The sequence below is a fragment of the Penicillium cataractarum genome, assembly GCF_028827025.1.
Source record: "Penicillium cataractarum strain IBT 29864 chromosome Unknown utg000009l, whole genome shotgun sequence".
Taxonomy (NCBI): domain Eukaryota; kingdom Fungi; phylum Ascomycota; class Eurotiomycetes; order Eurotiales; family Aspergillaceae; genus Penicillium; species Penicillium cataractarum.
Window position 1 is genome coordinate 3,729,245 of NW_026622745.1, and position 20,108 is coordinate 3,749,352.

The 20,108-nt window shown below is 49.3% G+C and overlaps 11 protein-coding genes across 11 annotated transcripts; 6 read left to right on the top strand and 5 right to left on the bottom strand.

Moving 5' to 3' along the window:
• Positions 1–576: 576 nt before the first annotated feature.
• Positions 577–1,439, top strand: N7496_011948 (uncharacterized protein; the record flags this gene model as incomplete). The annotated part of the gene is made up of 2 exons (XM_056704861.1): positions 577–708; positions 771–1,439. 2 exons carry the CDS (start codon positions 577–579, stop codon positions 1,437–1,439), a joined length of 801 nt encoding a protein of 266 aa, XP_056550821.1.
• A 234-nt stretch (positions 1,440–1,673) lies between these two features.
• Positions 1,674–2,411, bottom strand: N7496_011949 (uncharacterized protein; the record flags this gene model as incomplete). The annotated part of the gene is made up of 1 exon (XM_056704862.1): positions 1,674–2,411. The coding sequence occupies one exon, from the start codon at positions 2,409–2,411 to the stop codon at positions 1,674–1,676; it is 738 nt and encodes a 245-aa protein (XP_056550822.1).
• Positions 2,412–3,388: 977 nt separating this feature from the next.
• N7496_011950 (uncharacterized protein) lies at positions 3,389–3,878 on the bottom strand (the record flags this gene model as incomplete). The annotated part of the gene is made up of 2 exons (XM_056704863.1): positions 3,389–3,702; positions 3,764–3,878. 2 exons carry the CDS (start codon positions 3,876–3,878, stop codon positions 3,389–3,391), a joined length of 429 nt encoding a protein of 142 aa, XP_056550823.1.
• A 1,088-nt stretch (positions 3,879–4,966) lies between these two features.
• Positions 4,967–6,683, top strand: N7496_011951 (Ygr210 GTPase family protein; the record flags this gene model as incomplete). Its single annotated transcript, XM_056704864.1, has 9 exons — positions 4,967–5,002; positions 5,058–5,115; positions 5,176–5,185; positions 5,266–5,628; positions 5,684–5,927; positions 5,981–6,186; positions 6,248–6,427; positions 6,476–6,596; positions 6,657–6,683. 9 exons carry the CDS (start codon positions 4,967–4,969, stop codon positions 6,681–6,683), a joined length of 1,245 nt encoding a protein of 414 aa, XP_056550824.1.
• Positions 6,684–6,844: 161 nt separating this feature from the next.
• On the bottom strand, positions 6,845–7,302 carry N7496_011952 (uncharacterized protein; the record flags this gene model as incomplete). The annotated part of the gene is made up of 2 exons (XM_056704865.1): positions 6,845–6,856; positions 6,910–7,302. 2 exons carry the CDS (start codon positions 7,300–7,302, stop codon positions 6,845–6,847), a joined length of 405 nt encoding a protein of 134 aa, XP_056550825.1.
• Positions 7,303–7,905: 603 nt separating this feature from the next.
• N7496_011953 (SET domain-containing protein) lies at positions 7,906–9,576 on the top strand (the record flags this gene model as incomplete). Its single annotated transcript, XM_056704866.1, has 4 exons — positions 7,906–8,196; positions 8,259–8,776; positions 8,835–9,438; positions 9,493–9,576. The coding sequence occupies 4 exons, from the start codon at positions 7,906–7,908 to the stop codon at positions 9,574–9,576; spliced, it is 1,497 nt and encodes a 498-aa protein (XP_056550826.1).
• Positions 9,577–11,475: 1,899 nt separating this feature from the next.
• Positions 11,476–14,238, top strand: facB (C6 transcription factor FacB/Cat8; the record flags this gene model as incomplete). Its single annotated transcript, XM_056704867.1, has 3 exons — positions 11,476–11,956; positions 12,022–12,335; positions 12,391–14,238. The coding sequence occupies 3 exons, from the start codon at positions 11,476–11,478 to the stop codon at positions 14,236–14,238; spliced, it is 2,643 nt and encodes an 880-aa protein (XP_056550827.1).
• A 1,280-nt stretch (positions 14,239–15,518) lies between these two features.
• N7496_011955 (sugar porter family MFS transporter) lies at positions 15,519–17,362 on the top strand (the record flags this gene model as incomplete). The annotated part of the gene is made up of 3 exons (XM_056704868.1): positions 15,519–15,833; positions 15,896–16,152; positions 16,204–17,362. 3 exons carry the CDS (start codon positions 15,519–15,521, stop codon positions 17,360–17,362), a joined length of 1,731 nt encoding a protein of 576 aa, XP_056550828.1.
• A 512-nt stretch (positions 17,363–17,874) lies between these two features.
• On the top strand, positions 17,875–18,385 carry N7496_011956 (GFA family protein; the record flags this gene model as incomplete). Its single annotated transcript, XM_056704869.1, has 2 exons — positions 17,875–17,962; positions 18,066–18,385. 2 exons carry the CDS (start codon positions 17,875–17,877, stop codon positions 18,383–18,385), a joined length of 408 nt encoding a protein of 135 aa, XP_056550829.1.
• A 484-nt stretch (positions 18,386–18,869) lies between these two features.
• On the bottom strand, positions 18,870–19,379 carry N7496_011957 (ribonuclease H-like protein; the record flags this gene model as incomplete). Its single annotated transcript, XM_056704870.1, has 1 exon — positions 18,870–19,379. One exon carries the CDS (start codon positions 19,377–19,379, stop codon positions 18,870–18,872), a length of 510 nt encoding a protein of 169 aa, XP_056550830.1.
• Positions 19,380–19,673: 294 nt separating this feature from the next.
• N7496_011958 (uncharacterized protein) lies at positions 19,674–19,904 on the bottom strand (the record flags this gene model as incomplete). Its single annotated transcript, XM_056704871.1, has 1 exon — positions 19,674–19,904. The coding sequence occupies one exon, from the start codon at positions 19,902–19,904 to the stop codon at positions 19,674–19,676; it is 231 nt and encodes a 76-aa protein (XP_056550831.1).
• Between the last annotated feature and the right edge of the window lie 204 nt (positions 19,905–20,108).

The window sequence follows — 20,108 nt, forward strand, 5'->3', positions numbered from 1 at the left end:
AAGAATAATAGCAGTGTAGTGGGACAGCAAGAAATGCTTCCTTGCAAGATGTTCGAAATCCTACTGCAGGTAGATGCTACCAACAACAGCATCCAAGCCAGTATTCTAGCCGATCGGCCTTGCATCAACCCCGAACTATCAGCCCAGTGGCGTTTCCCTTCCACGACGATCCCTCTGATCGATCGTCTACGTTTCTTCAATAGTCAATCAAGGGGGTTAACCGCATACCAGAACCCGACGAGTACAATGCACACACCAATCATCTTGGATATTCAAGGCTGGCCCTCCTGGATTGAAAGGTCTCATTGCCCCTCCCAGGAACAGCCTTGTGGTAGGTCGTACGCGGCATCTTTTGGCAGCCCTGAGCGACGGGCTTCTGAGGGCCCTTGCGGGTCGTTTTCGGTCATCCCTGTCTGCGCATCTTGCGAAATGATATAAAAGATTGTTGTTCTCCCTGGGATGTCGACTTTTAATTTGATTACGTGCATATGGCGGTACATAGTATGCGCGCCATACTTTCAATTGCATGAAGATTCCACGATAATTGTCGGAAATTATTTGAATTACAGTATAGCAATGGCCAAGTATCCGCCTCATTGGGTCCTAGTGGGCCTTATCCTTGCTATTGTGAACCCGGTGACACCTCAACCTGTTCGAACTGGGCAAAGGGATAGAACTGAGGGCCTCGCAAATTTGGAAGCTCGACGGGTATGGAGGAGTTTTGAAGAAAACAATCGAGATTTTCCATTGTACTGATCAACAGAATACAGCCACCGACGCAGATTGAAACATATCATGACAATATACACCCCAAACGAAGTATATCAGAACATCTCTCTAAACGAGATCCCTCTTCAGACGAAACGATCGTGTCCGTCCTCGTGCCAGTCGCGCAAACATCAGACCATTTATCTCACGGCCACGACCATGCTACAGCAGACACTCCAGACATCGTCTCCCAAAGACTAAACGACTACGGGGAATACTTCAACGATCAAGAAAACGAATCATACACGGCATCGACCTTGCAAATCTCACCCAATCACTACATTTCCTTCCTCTCCTACCGAATCTCGTTCCCATTCTTGAAGTTCGCACCAAAATGTCTTCCTCGATTCCCGCTCCCTGGGATCTTTACAACCGTCGTGCTTCTCCTTGCCTTGGTGTGGATTGCGATTTTGACGATTGCATTGGTCGAACTTGGGAATTACATGTGGCAGAAAAGGCGAGCTGCGAGGCCTGCAATCGAAAGCGATAATATAGCGAGTGATGCTTTGTCGGGGACGTGCGAAGATGGGAAAATCCAGTTGGGCGTGCTTGCTGTTTCTGGACCTGAAAGGCCAGAAAGCTACGGGGATAATGAGTCGTTGATGAGCGACTTCAACTCGGAGTCTGGATCGGACTCAGAGCCTGATGTGGATGATTACCGCATCTTTTGAACTTGGTCAGGCTTTCTGAATAACTCGTTCAGGTCATGGAATTTTGAGTTACGAATAGCAACTCGAATATACAACGATTAGTACAATGGACATCCTTTTTATAGCTTTTGACATTTCATCAAGATCTATTGTACATGATATTAAACCATTCACTCATCAATGGTCATGATTGTGGTGGCCCGGACCAAGAAAGAACAATTGCTCGCTCGAAGACAATCAACACGAAAGTCAAATTTAGGCACGCTGATCAGACTCCAAGGTCCGGTAGAGGTTTTGATCATCAACACCCTTCTGACGGGGACCACCAGCACTTGCGCCACTCTCAGCCACTCGGCTCTGGAACTTGACCTCCGCAGCACGACCAGGGTCCATCTCAGAACCAATCTCAGAGGTGAAGCTTGCGTTCTTGCTATCATCAGGCCTGGAGCCACCCTGGTGCAGGTTCTTGCCCTTGGACTTCTGACCCTGGGAGCCGTCGGTCACGTCCTTGACGTAGTAAGGCGCCTGGCCATTGTTGTATTGGCTGCTACCGCTAGCGGCGGCCTTGCTCGGCAAGTGCTGAGAGGCAGCGTATTCACCGGTGTGCATGCCCATCTGCTGCTTGGCGGCGGTCGAACCGCCAGCGTAGCCGGTAATGTGAGCGCCCGGGAAGTTACCCTGGCCGCCGAGGGCCTCGGGGTACTTCTCCTGGCGTTGGTTGTCTCCACGGACGCTGCCAACGGAGGCAGAGGAGAGGGTCTTTGCGGCTGAGGTATCGGTGTTCTTTAGAGTGGACTGGTTGCCGGAGACGCCCATGGGCTCGGCGCCTCGGTTTGCAGAGAAGGCACCGCCGGTGTGAATGGACTCGGCAGCGAGGGAGTCGTTGGTGACGGGGCCAGAGGGCTCGATGATGGGCTGCTGCTGGGCACGAGGGTCGGTGGTGACCTTGGTGCTGCGAGCGCCAGGAGCGATACGAGTGCCTTGAATATCCATGGTGATGATAGCTTAACTGTGTGGAATACAAGATTGAAGATTTGAAGATATGAGAAATGTTTGGAGAATTTGTTTGAACGAGTAGTTGACGAATACTGGATTGGCAAATGCGATGGCAAAATTATATAACAGGCACTCAGAGTGATTCGATAGCCACGAAGCAAGCAACATCCTGGGCAAACAATCTACAGTAATCACAGTATCCAGGCAAAGTGATGTCACACTTACGATAGCAACCAGCCTTCACAGGTGTTCTATGACCTTCATCTCGAAGCTGCAGTCACGTCAAGCGGCAGCGAGACAGACAGTCTCGGTGGCGGACTGGAGATTCCAGACAAGGGGCAGTGGAGCCGCTGCATTTTCGATTGTCCTTTTGCTTTTGATACATGGTTTCTGGAACCGGGCATCTAGTAGCTGATGGGATACCTAGACCCCACATTGCATATCACATCATGAACACCGAGATCGTCCACTCTCCTAATGTTCTGTAAGGAAACTGGGCAGGATGGCGAGGAAACCGGTCTTTTGACGTCAAGCACGAGCCTGGGCAGAGACAAACCATGCAAACAACCCATACTTCCGAATTGGGAAACCCAAGCATTGAATCGTCCTTTTCAACGCCATGTTGAATAAGGGACAGTTTGTTCCCCTTGAGTTTGGATTTATTGAAATATTTGAATTATTTATTGGTAGGACCATTCATGGTGACAAGTATACGCTACTTACTCGTCGAGGTTCGGCGATATATAAACTTCAGTTAGTTGTTGTTAACCCAAGATTTTACTTCATGTTCTTACCACTAACTACGCGGCAAGAATAGAATACTAGTGATTACAATATCTTACAATCTATTAGTTCTTACATGTTTTAAACCGCAGTTGGATCATTTCAATTTGGAATGAATTCATTCGCTCGTGACTCCGTGAAAATAGCTATGATACAAAATTCTTGAATACCGTTGTCCAAAAAAGCCTCATTTAACGAGTAGTAGCATCCGCGGGCAAGCTCTCCAGACCCTCGACACGTTGACGGCCAACATTGCTCAGGGGTGCTGTGGGCTTGTGGAGTTCGGCACCATCAACACGGGCACTGCTACCTGCAGTGGCGGGCCCACGAAGGGCGGTGTCGTTGTCACCAGAGATAGGGCCCTCAATACCACCAGAGCCGACATTGACGGTTCGCTGGTCGGAGGAATTCCAGTCACTGGCGACGGGGGCTGGTCGGGGAGAGGCAGGTTGGCCTTGGCCTGGTCGATCTGCTTGGACTTGTCGGTGTTCTGATCGACCATGGACTGGATTTGGAATTCTTGATTAGCATTATGTTCCATTGAGCTTATAAGATTTGAGAATGACTCACCTTCATCTGAGAGAGCTTGGAGTCGGAAGGGTTGTTACCACCATGTTGAGCGATGCGAGACTCTGCCTTACGCAGGTCCTGGCGAGTAGTGTGGAAGTTCTGGTCGGACATTTTGAAGATTTTGTAGGTGTTTTGACAAAAGTTGAAGAAGTTGAATATTCAAGGTATACTTGAGTTGTGGTCGTTAGAAATCTGATGGCAATTTAGAGATTATGACAGTCTCTTATAGATGGCCTTTGTTTGGCACGCGACATCATGGGGAGTGACGTTTGCCGCTGGCATGACGACATCGCTGGCCACCAAGACTTGGAATATTATGTCTCCAAAATTTCTCCACTGAATCTAGCAGGACAAGCTTACTCCATCGCCGAGAATTGAATTCGTTATCGCTGTCAAGGGTTGCACTGATGCGATCAATACTAGGGTGACTAGAACTATATCCATACTCCGGTCCGGATATCGTCATACTACACCGAAAAACGACCGACGATTGGATGGTAAGTTATCCGCGATTTGATGGTTGTACGTCCCTGATCAGCGTCTCGCCGGATGGAAAAGAGGAGATAATTCCTAAGCATATGTCATAGCTCCACTATAATTTACCCTACGCGATATAGTTCTAGAGCAAAGTTGTATTATTATTGAGTCTAGAGGGAATGATAGACTTAGATGTCATTCGGATCACAGATAATCGATCAGTAATTTCCGATGGAGTGAGTGCCTTACCGCCAGTGCCTAAAACGAAGTATAGGATTCGAACAAATATAAGAATTCTTTCATGTTAATCTTGTAGAGAGTCTACTGCAAATCTCGTTCCTTGCACCTTGGAATGATCACGTGTAGACCCGATCAAATTGCGTCTCACATACTAAGGTCTCACATACTAAGGTCTCACATATTAAGGCCTCACTGCAGGAAATGTAATTCTTTTTATAATTGGGAAATAGACCAGTCTAACATCGCTTAATTCAAAAGCTCAAATATATCCCGAGTAGGCTTAGCCTTCGGCCCAGAATCTTCCAAGACGGCTGTGGCACACGTGCTTTTGTCGCCGCAAACCCGATAATGCACACCGCCCTCTCCCCGAGAATGGCAGAAAATGTTTCTTATCGCAGTCCGCCAGTCAGGGCACACTTGGAGAGACCAGGGTACCTTGTGAGCTGTCATTTTGGGTCTTATAGTGAGTGCAATCGTGCAAAATGCCTCGCGATCCATTGATTGGGCTGGTGGGCAAGGTGCGTGCTTCCCTGCCCCTATATTGCGACCCCGCTGACCGTGTGAGGGGCACAGCCGTCAAGTGGAAAGTCCACGACCTTGAACAGTTTGACCGACGCTTCGTCCAAAGTTGGTAAGGAGGTGTTGAGTCTGATATCCCAATCTCTGAGGCTAATCGTCAATGTTTAAATAGGCAATTTCCCGTATGCGCAGCCGCTTCCTTCACTTGCGACGATCGTCCCCCGCCTTATCAACCTTGACGCTAACGAGTAACACACCATAGCTTCACAACCATTGACCCTCAACGAGCCATCGGATACCTCCAGATTGACTGCCCATGCCAGCGACATAACGTTTCAGATCGGTGCCAGCCGAACTACGGTGGTTGCACGGAAGGGCGCCGCTCGGTTCCCATTGAACTACTGGATGTGGCAGGACTTGTGCCAGGAGCGCATCAAGGCCGAGGACTGGGCAATAAGTTCTTGGATGACCTACGACATGCCGATGCCCTGATTCATGTGGTGGATGTCAGTGGAACTACGGATGCCGAAGGAAAAGCTACTCGAGGATACGATCCGTCCGTGGACATTGAATGGCTGCATTCAGAAATTGTGCGATGGGTGTTGGGTAATTTGATGGAGAAATGGTAGGATCTAAATACTGAAGACCATGGGGGGAAAGATTCTGACAAGCCATCTCAGGGGATCTATCAAACGGAGGCATGTCGCAACGAAAGCGAACCCAGTCGACACATTACAAGGCCAGTTCTCTGGATACGGAAGTACATCAACTATCGTTGCACGGTGTCTAGATCGTCTTGCCCTGAAAGAGCCTCTCGAGGCATGGTCAGATGAAACGGTCGAGACTGTGGTCAAGGCCTTCATTGATGAAAAGTTTCCCACTGTATACGCCCTGAACAAGATTGATCACCCCGATGCGGACAAGGTATGTGAACCCCTCAGGAAAATGCTCCAACTGTACTAATCACAATTGTATAGAATATCAGCAAAATTGCCAAAATGCAAGATCCTCATTCCATCGTCCTTTGCTCCGCTATCTCAGAGGTCTTCCTTCGGCGACTGGCCAAGCAGGGGTACATCAAGTACGTCGAGGGTAGCGAGTTCGTGGATGCTCGCGAAGATTTGATCGAAATGGGTGATCCGGAGGGTGGTGGCCTTAAGGAGATGGATGAAAAGTTGAAGAGGTAGGTTTTACGAAGAATTTCGAAACCTACGTTCACTTACTAACCGGTGGCGGTCTGATAGTCGTGTCGAGAACTTGAAGGACATGGTTCTGTATCGATTTGGATCTACTGGCGTGGTTCAGTGTCTTTCTCGAGCGGCAGAGCTTCTGGGTCTGGTACCCGTCTTCCCAGTACGGAACGTGCAGACCTTCAACTCGGGGTCTGGAAGCGCGGTATTCCGTGATTGTGTCCTGGTCAAGAAGTAAGTAAAATAGTTTGCTATCCTCAACTGTGTACTGACTCCTCGCAGGAATAGCACAGTGGGTGATGTGGCCCGAAAAGTCATGGGTGATGTGCCAATCTCCTACATTGAAGGAGTCGGAGGTACTCGAGTGTCCGAAGAAGATATTGTTGCCGTCGGTAAACACGATGTGAGTCAGATTTGCTTTAAATTCCTTTGAACTAAAATACTAATTGTGCTTTCAATCTAGATCCTATCATTCAAGGTCGGTCGGTAAAGCATAGACGAATCCATCATGTACAGAATCAAAGTGGAATGGCATTAAACAATCGATACCGCCTGCACCAATGAGACACGAAGTACAACCAATATCCATGTTTTCACAAAGAGTAGAGAATGACGCCAATAGTATGATGACCAGGTACGAGTCGTGTGCGATCAGTGGCCCTTCTATTATCGTATAGTTAGCAGCACATCGACGCAGGACAGAAGACCTTTCATACCCCTCCCCGTTCATCATTCATCCCAAGTATTGGCTCCGGAGCCGCTGGATGGTCCTTTTTGGCCTTCCTCTCCTCTTTACGACCACCCCTTTGAGTTGTGCCTTGCGACTTGGTATCATCTGCGATACTTTCATTCACATCTCTTTCTTCCAAACCGGACGCAACGGCAGAAGCGGACGGGTCCTTAGTATCGCCTCGCTTAGCACGCGGGATGCTATGCTCTTCGGTTTGTGAACCTTTCCATGGCTTTGTAACGGATTGGCACCGAGCACCTCGAGGAATGTAGATAGCTCCTGGTGATATGATTGATTGTACCGGCAAGATAGATGCTCGGGAGGAATGTGCGACGAGGGTACTTGGTATCCTCAATGAAACGAGGTGACTTCCAGGCATGATGGGCTGTAACAGGTATTTGCAGTGTCACGAATATAGTAAAAGTGAAACAAATGGCATCTTCCGAAAAATCATTCTTATCACTATGATTAATACAACGTTGAAATTCAAGTATCTGCATGATATGACGTCTGGGTGCCGCAATACCAACATACCGAGCCAGACGGTAATTGCATCAATCCCACGGTTTCTGATAAAGCTTAACAAGAGAGCACCGAATATACTTGTCTTATTACAAATTAGACGGACAGGAAGACAATAACGCAATAATTAAACTAACAATTGAACAGCAGAACGAGAGTAGGAGCCTAAGGCATTAAGGCAGGGACACATAGCTTATCTCATCAGTGATGAAGCCTTCTGATTGGCTGTTAAGCTCTCCGCCAGAGGCAAGATGGAAAGGGAGCTTCGGCATCCACTCTAAATGTCATTCATGCTCTAGGTCTAAAGTCCACGATTCGAGGGCCATTTGAACATACAGCCAGCTATCAGACTCACTCAACTGATATCGCCTATTGTGCGAGCAACAGCTATCAAGAATCATCAACTCGGGAACCATATATTGCACAATTCATTTTGTTTCGACTCCAATCCCGCAACACCATGGAGCGGGAATATTATCCGACAGACTCCCTCCCAGCCTGGCTACATCTCAATGGAGTGACTGCGAGTGGAGTTGCATTTCAAAAGGTTGGCTCGGTTGAAAATGACACAGACAAGGGCAATGCCATCGTCGCAACAGAAGCCAAGACCAGCAAGGAAAGTGATACACAGCCGGAGATCCTCCTGCGAGTGCCATCCGATCTAGTCCTATCGCTAGAAGCTGTGCATGGCTATGCCAAGTCCGATGAGAAATTGCGCCAGGTATTGGAGGCAGTTGGTGGATTCGGCACGGTATGTGCCCATAGACCTTGGGAATGACCTAGACGGGTGAGAAAAGAACTGACAAAACCCAGACAGCGAGGGGCTCGATCATGATATACATTCTTTTCCAGATATCGCATTCAAGTCCAGACGTGCCTTTGCATATCGGTGTATCGAGCCCATGGACAGATTACGTCAAGTTTCTTCCTTCATCATTTTCCTTGCCCACTTTCTACTCTTCCGAGGAGCTGGAACTGCTGAGGGGAACGTCGCTGGAGATCGCAGTTGGAGAAAAAGCCGCATCTCTAGAGCGGGAATTTGAGCATTTCCGTCACTCTACAGAAGGCATTAACTGGTGTCAAGTATGTTGGTGGAATAAAGAATCCAAAATGTTGTCTATGGACGACTGGCGATATCTTGATGCTGCTTATCGGTCTCGAATGGTTGATTTGCCAGGGTGTGGACATTCGATGGTCCCCTGCATTGATATGGCGAATCATGTGGCAGGTCCGGACGCGAAAGCACTTTATGATGTTGATTCGGATGGAAATGCTATTCTCCAGTTGCGTTGGGGCCAGAGTCTACAGCCGGGTGATGAGGTGACTATTTCGTGAGTTTTACCATTCCAACTCGAAGGATACTGGCAATGCTGATGCTTCATACGCTAGGTACGGCGATGAAAAATCTGCCTCTGAAATCCTGTTCTCATATGGTTTTCTGGACGAGGATCAGTCCGAAGCGAAGCAAGTCGTCTTGGATTTGTCTCTTCCTGATGATGACCCCCTAGGAGTTGCTAAGAATATGTTCTGCCGAAGCACCCCTGGACTTAAGCTCTCTACAGAACACGGCTCAGACCAAGGTGCGTCGGCGGCATCATCGAATATCAGCTGGGACAGCCCACTTGTATGGTGGGCAAGCGTGAACGAAGAAGACGGTCTATATATTGGCGTCGCTCAAAGGACCGATGGGACAAAAGAACTCGAAGCAACCTGGAAAGGCGAAAAGGTTCAGTCCCCTGATCAGCTTCAAGGACTTCTGGCAGCCGATCCGTCATGGGAAATCTTCAAGTTGCGAGCTGTAGTGCTGGTCCTTGAACGAGCGGAAACTCAAATTTCGCAGCTTCATCAGATAGAGCAAATACTGGAAAACCTCCGTGGGAACGAGGATCTTTTCAAGACGCTTTTCAGACCTGAAGTCTTGGGCTTGGTCTCTCGCTTACGGAAACTTGAAGGGGCTCTGTTGCAAAGAGCTATTGAAAGTCTCATCGAGCAGGTCCGTTATTCTTTATACAACGTTGATGGATCGGCGCTAACCCTCTCGGCTTAGAGAACCAAGCTGTTGGAATCGGAAACTGTACTAGCCTACCTCACCAAGCAATCCCAAACAGAGGAGGTGGAAGACTTTTCATAAAACCTGGAGCTAGCTGTTTCGATTACCGTTTGCAATCAATATGCATGCTTCAAAGATTTCGTCCGATCATCCTCGGCACGATAACTTCGTCTCTCGCTGATTCTTGTCGTATTTCCATGGCTAAAAGGATGCTAAAACTGGATCCTCCTCCTTCATACCTGGATACTTGCGAAGCGCCAGACATGAAGATTCATGGGCCAAGCCAGGAATTAAGTCCCAAGGCAATAGCTTTAGGCGTGTTTTCGGCACTTTCTATCAACAGATTCGGAAAGAGATGATCTCAAGCCAGTGAAAACCCCGCAAAGTCAAATTGCCCACGCACGCATGAATCATCCGAACCTGCCGTACTATTTTGACCCTGCATCATGGCCCCGTGGAGCCCCGTAGATCGGTTCCCAATGCCCCGGACGACCCGGCTGCATCGGGTGTGCGAGGTGGAGTCTGATCGTGATCAAATCCGTGGTTCATGGCAGATTCGGCGTTCTCTCGGGAAAGTCTCGCAGTCGAAATTCCTCGAAAAAAGCCACAACCCCCCAAGAAAAAAAGATTTTTCAAGGATGTGTGGGACCTTGATTGTGGCACCAGGCGGTCAAATCGATCTATAGTGATTGGTCGGTCGAGCGGCTCCGCATGGTTGATCCCCCATGCGTGAACGCTTGGGGCGGCCACGCCTCGAACCCACGTACCGTATGATCGATTGCTTTTGATAGTATCTTGTATAGTCAAATAGTGGTTATTATGCACAAGTGATTATGACCCTGAACAACCCGAGTAGAGTTCACAAAGACAGGGATCATGCAATTGAACGGGATATGTCGAAGTTAAACGAGGATTTTGCGCCGAATATCGGAGTCAGCACAGGACCTAACGGTAAGACGACACTTGCGGGGGAGCGGATGTTTGAGACACCCGGAATTTCGTCACTATGGCCGCCGTCTATTCCCCTTTTTGAGTAGTCTCTTTGAAGAGACTATTGCCTTGCTTGACCCTGATCCGCGGTGCTACCAAGGTCGATCGTCAACTAGAGTATTGACTGGTAGTGATGTTCGGAATGCTCTATGGACACTATTGGCGGTAGTCCCAGGTCAAGCCGTCTTGCAAAGGCAAAGAGTCGAGCAGATTTCGGATGTCGTAGCTGTTGCAACTTCCGAAAATTTTGAAAGACCCTTGGAAAGGCGACCCGAGTAACCAGTACCCCAGTATTTCATGATCACATTATGACTTTTGCGGGTTTGAAAACAGAGTTCTTGTAGTGGTTGGGCTGAGCAGGCGTTTGATTCGCCACTCAAACTCGTCTCACAGGTTGTGCCAATAGTGTGTGCACTGTCATAATTTGCCCATGTCCAGGTTGTATACGGGCGGTACATTCGGTACAGCCAAGGACCGGGGAGTGTGGAGTCCGGGGACCTCGGGAGGATCCAACGATCCTCAACGACATCGTCTAGAACTGGGGGTAATGGCGGCGCATAGAGAGGAATCAAGACCGATCATAAGGTGCTCCAGCATGGAGACCATAAAATAAGAACATATTCAAAAAACCCGATTCCCAGATCGCACCCCACGGGGGTCTAGCGAGTAGCCGAAAAGAAAAAGGGGAGCCAAATTAACCTTTGCGGCGATACATGACGGTACACTCAACCAGCGACATGTGATTGGTGGACGAACGGGTCAGCAGTCTCCACCTGCCTGAGTCAGCATGGACACGCCTGCCATCCTTCTCTTCCCCTCTCTCCTGCAATTTACCTTCTCCCCGTTCGCTATCCAGACAACTGCTGTCTTCTTTTCGATATCCACGCTGGACGAAACTATATGCATTTTTGCGTTTAACTCGACTTCCTCGGACGACTATACAATCCTCGTGAAGCCGCGGCGCCCGATGCGCCCGCCCGTCCCGCCAAAATGCCTGGTATTCTACCGATGAAAGTGATCAAGGTCGGCGGCACCCAAAGCCGGATCGCCCAGGCCTGCGACCGATGCAGAAGCAAGAAGATTCGCTGCGATGGCATTCGCCCGTGCTGTACACAGTGTGCCAACGTTGGATTCGAGTGTAAAACGAGCGACAAGTTGAGCCGACGTGCGTTCCCCCGTGGATACACTGAATCGCTGGAGGAACGTGTGCGCACCTTGGAGGGGGAGGTGAAGGACCTGAAGGATCTACTGGACGAAAAGGACGAAAAGATCGACGTTTTATCACGGATACACTCTTTTTCCTCGCCATCCCAACGAGCCGCGTCAATCCGATCCCCGTCTACGACCGGGTCGACCAAATCTCCCACCTCGGACTCTGGAGAAGGATTGATTCATGTTGAGAAATTCCACATCCAGAAGAAAGCGTCACAAAATCCCTATGCTGCCTTTTCGACCATCCAGGGTTTTGCTAGTAGGTTTAGCGCTTTTTTTATTCTCACGCCCTCGCATAGAATGGGAGATCTAACTTGGTTTTAGATGCCTTTAATAATTCCCTTGCCAGCCAAGGAAAATCTGCATCCAATCTTTCTGTCGATGCCCTCACGAAACTATCTCCGCCTCTTTCTCATGGATCTCCTAACCAGGCCATCAAAACTCCGCCACGCTTGGTGTCGGATCAACTCATCAATATCTTCTTCCAGGAATGGGCGCCACTGTACCCAGTAGTACACCGACCGACCATTCTAAAAGCTTATGGAGAATACTTGAACGGCTCGGACTCCATGAAACTTGATGTTCATGTTATGGCTCAGTTAAACTTGATTTTTGGAATCGCTGCCCTTTCATCCAGCGTGAGTAATAGGATCCCCTTTATTGGCATACGCAAAGTGCTAATCCATCAGATAGTCGCGAACCAACCAAGATCCTGCTTTCTTTGAGCAGAACTGGACTGCCTCGCTCGATTCGTTTACCAACGAAACCTCTATCGTAGGCTTGCAGTGCTTTATTCTGGCCCAGCTTTACTGCATGACCAAGGGCGATTATCGCAGTATGCTACGCTACCGTGCCGTTGCGGTGGACATTTGTCACCAGCTGGAACTGCAGCAGAACTCAGCGGAATTGGCCTGCAACCCACTGGAAGCTGAGACCCGCAAGAAAGTCTTCTGGTGTCAATACACTGTGGACCGCTTCTGCTCTGCTCTGACTGGCATGCCTGTTCTCATCCGCGAAAGCGATATTGAGATCGAGTACCCCGTCGATATTGACGATGAAAATGTCACCGAGTCCGGCTTTTTGCCAACGCTCCCGGGTGAATCTACCCGTATCTCGAGCGCTCTTGCACTCTTTGGTGCTTCGCGTATCCTGAACAAGGCCTTGGAGGACCTTTATCCCTTAAAGGCTGGATACGATGTCCATGTCGCTAAACTACGTTCGGTCGCCGGACAGCTTGATGAATGGCTTCATGGCTTGCCTCCCCACCTCCGCCTCGAGTTCAGCCAAGATAAGCCTAGCACCAATGTTACGAGTAGCCGGTCTCCCCTGCTGTCTCTTGTCTACTATTTCATTCGATCGTTGATCCATCGCCCAGCTGTGTGCTTCGCTGAAGAGCATATTCGCTCTCCATCTGTCCTGGCCATCTCTGATTCTGCGAAGCACATTATCCAGATTCTTGAGTTGCTAGATGAGCGCCGATTGTGCCTTTCTGTCAGCATCAACCGCAGAGAGCTGGTGTTCTTCTCTGGTCTAGGCCTTTTGTGGCAATCTATGGGCTTGAAGCGCGACAGCAAGTTGGCAAAAGAGAGTCAGAAGCTACTCTGTGCTGTTCTCGAGCAGCTCCAACCGGAATCGTCATCTGCAGCCACCGAATTCAGGACGCTTGCCAGCACCTTGGTCTCGTTGGACATGAATGATCGTAAGCCCGTGACCGCTGTCAAGCAGTCCCATGAGATGGGGGCGCCGACCCACAAGCCCCTCCGGTCTCCAAAGAAACACCTACAGTCCCTGAAGGCTCGACTCACCAACAGTGCCAACAAGGACCAATCTGTTGCACAGGGCTCGCAATCTCGTCGAAACACTGTTTCTGGCTCCTCGCCCCAACTTTACTCTCAATCTCTCCGGTCTCCTAGCTGGACAAGTCTTCCTCCGTCCCAACCTGATCAGACCGCTACCGCGCCATACCCCACGGATAGAACACACTCTTCTCTTGATCTTGGATCTGACTTGCGACAATTTTCTTCATCCATGGGATACGACCACCCGCGGGCCCTGTCGTGTTCCACACCTTCTGACGCCACCACTGGCGCCATCACAATGGCCGATTGGGAGTACGTCCTGAGTGACATGGATCGCGGCTACTCCAATATATTCACCGGCATCTATGGTGGCAGTGAATGTGGCGAGGACCCCGGCCCATTCGCCTCAATCACAGCCGAGTACGGTCGAAAGTCCCATGATGCGACACTGAGCATTCCCGCTCCGCTATCGACTGACCTGCATGATTTGTCACCAGAAGCATGGTCTGCCAGCAGTGGTGACTACCCTCTGACAAACGAACACACCACGCAAAGCGTACCAAGCTACTCCGGCGAGAGCATGGGTAGCAACGAGGACACTTTCACCTCCCTGGCTGATGCCTCGGTGCACCCTGATGATATGAGCCTTCTCGACCCATTCCAAGGACTCGCTATGCCTGGCAAGGATGAGATTGACGAGTTTGGCCTTATCAACGGCTGGGACCGACGGCTGGCCGTTTGAGAGATTCCCTTGATTATTATTTTTTTTCCCATTATTTGCTTGTTGATTTCGGGCAGTTGGTGTTTGTTGATGATTGTGATTACATATGATGATACCTGGGGGCGTTTTCTTTCCTTCTTTGCCGAGACTAGTGGAATTGGGGTTGGATATTTGGGACCTTGATTTGGATATATGACATGACATTCGCTTTTATTTGGGATGCAAATCTACAGTACATGACCTTTCCAGCTGTTGGAATGCTGATTGATATTTCTTGTCTAATCCGTGCTCTGCATGAAATGCGTGCTCAAGTAGCTTCCGCTCCGTCGCTGAAATTGTCAACCTTGAACAAAATGGTCCCATCGAAGAACCATCAGCCACTGCTAACATGGCTATAGTTCGGTAGGACTCGGGAGAGCTCGGAGTGAATCCAGGCAACTCATTAGGACCAACGGCTTGTCCGAAACCTCAGACCACCTTAAGTCTATCTGACTACTAGATTGGTCATGAAATGCGAGTGTGCCTTTATATCCAGCTAATTCTAGACATGTTCTCGGCCTGCCGAAGGCCAACCGGCTGGAAAATGCTCGGGATGAAACTTCCCCGCGACTTGAATCGCAGCAAACCCAATAAGAGTGGATACCTTCACATTCCGGCCGAAACGACCAACGAAATCGCCAGATGCCAAGCTCAAGCTTTCGTAGCGGCCACCACTTTCATCACTGGCAAATCTTCAGACAGATAGCGTTTTGGACAGGTGACTTCGCCACTCTAACAAACGGAGTCAACCGGATAGCCTCATCATGCACGCCACTGAGATCACTTTTGGCCATGCTGTCTGGGTCATGGTAAAAAGATGGGCGGCCACGCCCGGATCGCATGAATTGTTCAATCAGATTGGCAGAAGTCAATCTCCACTTCCCCAGATTTCCTGCTTTTGTACATTGCCGCCTGCTCGACCACGGTGGTGATTGTTGGCCGTCAAAGGTAATTGTTCGGTTCCGTGTGAAATGAACGAGTCATCATCGTCTCTTTGCGTCAGTTTGTATGGATCGACACGCGGGTTTTCTTGGGGACCCCAAACCACGCAACCACATGGTTTTGCGTTTGCTTATACTTGGCTTTTGCTTCGGGGTCTGGAGTAATGACGTATGGGGGACTGTATAAAAGAGACGACGTCCGCGGTTTTTTTCTCTCTCTAGGGATCTAGGAACCTACACAAAGACCCTGGCAAATGCTTAATCGATTAGATTGGAATCACTTGGACTAGTCAACATCGCAATCGCCTGCACCAATTCAGCATGGGCTTCAAGAACCCTTTTCAGAAACGGACGGAGGATGTATACGGCGACACCGACGTGCCTAGAGAATCGATTTCCACGGCAGAACGTGAGAAAGCTGCCCATGATGTCGTTGATACACCTATCCCGCTGTTGACCTGGCGCTCTACTTTGATGGGTGTGTTTGTCTCCATGGGTGGCTTCCTGTTCGGATACGACACTGGTCAGATATCGGGTTTCTTGGAAATGGAAAATTTTTTGCAACGCTATGGTCAGCTAGGATCTGATGGGACCTATTACTTCAGCAACGTGCGATCGGGTCTTATCGTCGGTCTGGTAAGTGGTACACGTCCTGCTCTGGCAAAAGGAAGCCAAGTACTAACCAACGAGCGTCGTAGTTGTCAATCGGTACTTTGATGGGTGCATTGGTCGCAGCCTTCATCGCGGATCGCGTGGGACGCAAATGGTCGATTAGTGGTTGGTGCGTGATCGTCTGTGCTGGTATCACTGTACAGATTTCTTCACCATCAGGCAAATGGTATCAGGTCGCTTTGGGCCGTTGGACTGCAGGTCTCGGCGTCGGTGCTTTGTCCTTGCTTGTGCCCATGTACCAGGCCGAGTCTGGACCAAGACATATTCGAGGATCATTGATCAGGTGAGATAACCAAACAGGCTATTAATTAGTTTCATACTAAACTTCTCCTAGTACTTACCAGTTGTTCATTACTCTGGGTATCTTCGTCGCCAATTGTATCAACTTCGGAACCGAAGCTAACACCGACACTTCATCATGGCGTATCCCCATGGGAATCACCTATCTCTGGGCTGTCATCTTGGGAGTGGGAATGGCAATGTTCCCCGAAAGTCCCCGCTACGACTACCGTCATGGCAAAGTGGACAAGGCAATTGACACCCTATCAAAGATCTACGGTGTCCCTCGTAACCATCGCGTCCTTATCATCGAATTCGACGAGATCAAGCAAAAGTACGAAGAAGAAGTTCGCAACGGCGAAGTCACTTGGGTACAAATGTTCCGCGCTCCAACGATGAAATACCGTGTCGCCGTCGGCGTCGCCCTCCAAGCTCTGCAGCAGCTGACCGGTGCAAACTACTTCTTCTACTACGGCACAACCGTCTTCAAAGGCGCCGGGATTCAAAACAGTTACGTGACCCAGATGATCCTGGGTGGTGTCAATTTCGGCACCACATTCCTGGGTCTATACCTGATTGAACACTACGGTCGTCGTCGCTCGCTTATTGTCGGTGCATTGTGGATGTTTGTCTGCTTCATGATTTTCGCCTCGGTGGGCCACTTCTCTCTTGATCGTGAGAATCCCGAAAACACAAAGTCTGCCGGCGTGGCCATGGTGGTATTTGCTTGCCTCTTCATTCTCGGCTTCGCAAGTACTTGGGGTCCCATGGTGTGGACAATTATTGCCGAGTTGTATCCCTCGCAGTACCGTGCGCGTGGTATGTCGCTTGCTACCGCATCCAACTGGCTCTGGAACTTCCTGCTGGCATTCTTCACGCCATTTATTGTTAGTGCTATCGACTTCCGGTTCGGTTATGTTTTTGCGGGCTGTTTGTTCCTTGCAGCGGGTCTGGTTTACTTTGCTGTTATCGAGGGTCAGGGACGTACGCTTGAGGAAATTGATACTATGTATCTGATGAAGGTGAAGCCGTGGAAAAGCTCCAAGTTTGAGTTCCCAGCTGATCCTGCGGTTATTCGCGGCTCGTTTGATAAGGGAGAGGGAGCTTCGGCTCATGTGCCGAACTCGACTGGCGTGTTGGAGGATGATGTCCCTACTGTACCGGAGACTGGGGCTACAGGGACAGGTGCCGCGGAGACCCGAGCTGAGGCTTAAAGGAGACTTGTTGAAAGGAGTGGTTTGGGTTGTGGTGGTATTTTGATTAGGCGTATATGAATCTTCAGAGCTTTATTGTGTTCGAATTAGGTGCTTGTACATTATTGAACGGTTTTCTTTATCCTATATCATTGGTCTCGTGTTCTATGAAACTGAGTGCCCAGCACGTTGATTAGAACTGTAGTAACAGCAATGCACTTCAACGGCTACAACACTCCTCAATCTTGAGGATTTTTCAACTTCAATTTTACTCATGAACACAACGTCGTAGAAAGGCGGTGCTATCTGCTTTGAATAATGATACGAGCAACGGAATGGATATGGAGCCCGAGATAACACAGCCCCCCTGGAAAGAAGCCCTAATTAAAGCATCCACTAAACCTCTTTAGGTCCGATTTGGCGGGGCTCCATCTTGAGCTTGTCAATTGAATGACCTGGCAATAAATCCTCTTCTCCTCTTACAACAATATTTAATCCAAGACAAGACCCGACAACGACTCCAATAGTCCATCATGGCTCCAAGTTACTTGACCGGCGCATGCCTATGCAAAAAAAATAGCATACCGCATTACTCTGCCCACTCCCGAGCCGTTGCCCAAGGTAAACATTTCTCTCTAAATCCTCCCTTATCGCCAAAATACCTCATCTAACAAAATACATCAGATAATTCTCTGTCACTGCAACAACTGCAAACGCTACACAGGCTCCGGCTTCTCTGCGAACATCGTCGTTGCCCAATCCAGCTTCGAGTACACCAAGGGCTCCCCAAAGCTGTACCTAGATGGCAGTAACAAAGGCGGAGTAGTGTATCGCGAGTTCTGCGCTGATTGCGGTACGCCGTTTACGTCGCGATCTGACGATGATGAGGAGGAGGTGGCGGTGAAGTCGGGGACTTTGGATGATGAAGATCGGGAGAGGTGTGGGGAGTTAGGGATGGAGATTTATTGTCGTCGGAAGGATGGGTGGGTTGATGGGATTGGGGGTGAAGGTGTGAAGAAGCTTAATCAGAGTATGGATGGCTAGCAGGGAAGGGAATAGTGTGTGATTTTGCTCTGTGAGAGATATGTGACTCCTATTTGGCTGCTATACTCTTAGCTTGCAGATTGACTAGAATGTGCGAGGGCAGGTGGTATACTGTGCTGCGCTGCTGGAGTAATGCCTGATAGATGAAAGTGAATATATATGTTTAGATTTCGTGTAAAATGTGAAATCGAATCCAAAGGGTAGACTGATATTCTCGTAGAGTTTCCATAAATGTGAGTGGACTTCTAGAGGATCACAACCAGGGAAAGCATTCAGCAGTAGAAGGATGTGATTGAATGTTAAATAAGCCTTTTCTAGGGCTATCATGCGGACCGAGAGTAATTCTCACTTGATACACAGGGTGGCCGGAAATATGGATTTGTAAAAGAAGACATGCAATAGCAGGTCTACCACAGTCATTGTTATATTTCCTTCATTTTCCCTAGAAGTGAAGAAGTGTCTTGGTATAATGCTTGTCTGTTTTTCAAGTTAAAACCCCGTGAATATCTTCGTAATTCCGATGCGGGGGTTTCTTGACATCCCTTTTAGCATACAGATCCGTTTCGTCGTTCCATTGTCTTGGAATCCGCCAAAATTGCACCCGCAAACCCTTCTCCTCATACATTTCAATCTCACCAAGCATGAACTTCCAAAGGTCTTGGTTCTTAACGGCGGCCCCGTTCCTCATTTTCCAGCCATTTCGTCTCCATGACTTTACCCATTGCGTTGCACCATTGGCCACGTACTCAGAATCAGTCGCGATAACCAGGCTTTTGAAGCCTTCTCCTTTCCAGCTTCGATACCGCAACGCAGCGATAACGGCTCGCAGCTCAGCTCGATTGCTTGTGTGCTGGTGTATTTTGCCAGTAGGGCCTTTTTCTTCAAGTGCGAAACTAACGCGGCCAGCCTCGGGAAATCTCGAACAACGCTTGTAGACGACAGACCAACCCCCTCTCGCGGTCAGTCCACCGTTCTCTGAGCATGCGCCATCCATGTAGATGAGGAATTGGCGCTTTTCATTGGATCGAATTAATTTGGGCGCCGTGCGACAGGCCGAATGGCGAGGGCGTTGCACCCGAAAGTGGAAACAGGGCCTCTGGCCTATCTGTTGGGGTTGGAGGGACAAACTTCTTAGGAATGACGCGTCCTGTGAAATTGATCCGAGGCCGAATCCTCTCATAGTTGAACGTGCCATCCCCATCAGACAAGCTGGGCACGGCTGAGTTGGACTGGGGTACATTGGGCCTAGTAAAAGCGAATCCAGCAAACGCAGGCGGAGCTACAAACTCTATTTGAAGGGGATCCTGGTCGAAGGGTATGAAGCCAAGCTTGCGCAAGCGCTCTCGCGCCTTTTTCGATCAACTTCGTAGTCTGGGCCATCACTTTCCTCTTCACGATCTTCATCTTCATATATGAAGTCGTAATCCACAGCGCAGATGCCACAGACACCGAGTCGGTGTGGACCACGGATTAGGCGGCCATTGGGGAGTTCGAAGGGGCTGCCTGGACGGAATGCCATGGTGAATGTGTCGAGGTTGGATCAGATTACTCAGTTAGACTGGTAGAAATTCCTGGGTATGCAACGGGAAGAGCCTCAGATAAGGAGGATATAGACTGAAGCCCGGCGTGGTAGAATTGATCTGTCAGCCCTCGAATTTTCGAGACGAGGGGATCATGAAGGGGCCTAGAGCTGGCAAGTGTTGAGGAGGGGAAGTAAGAAGTT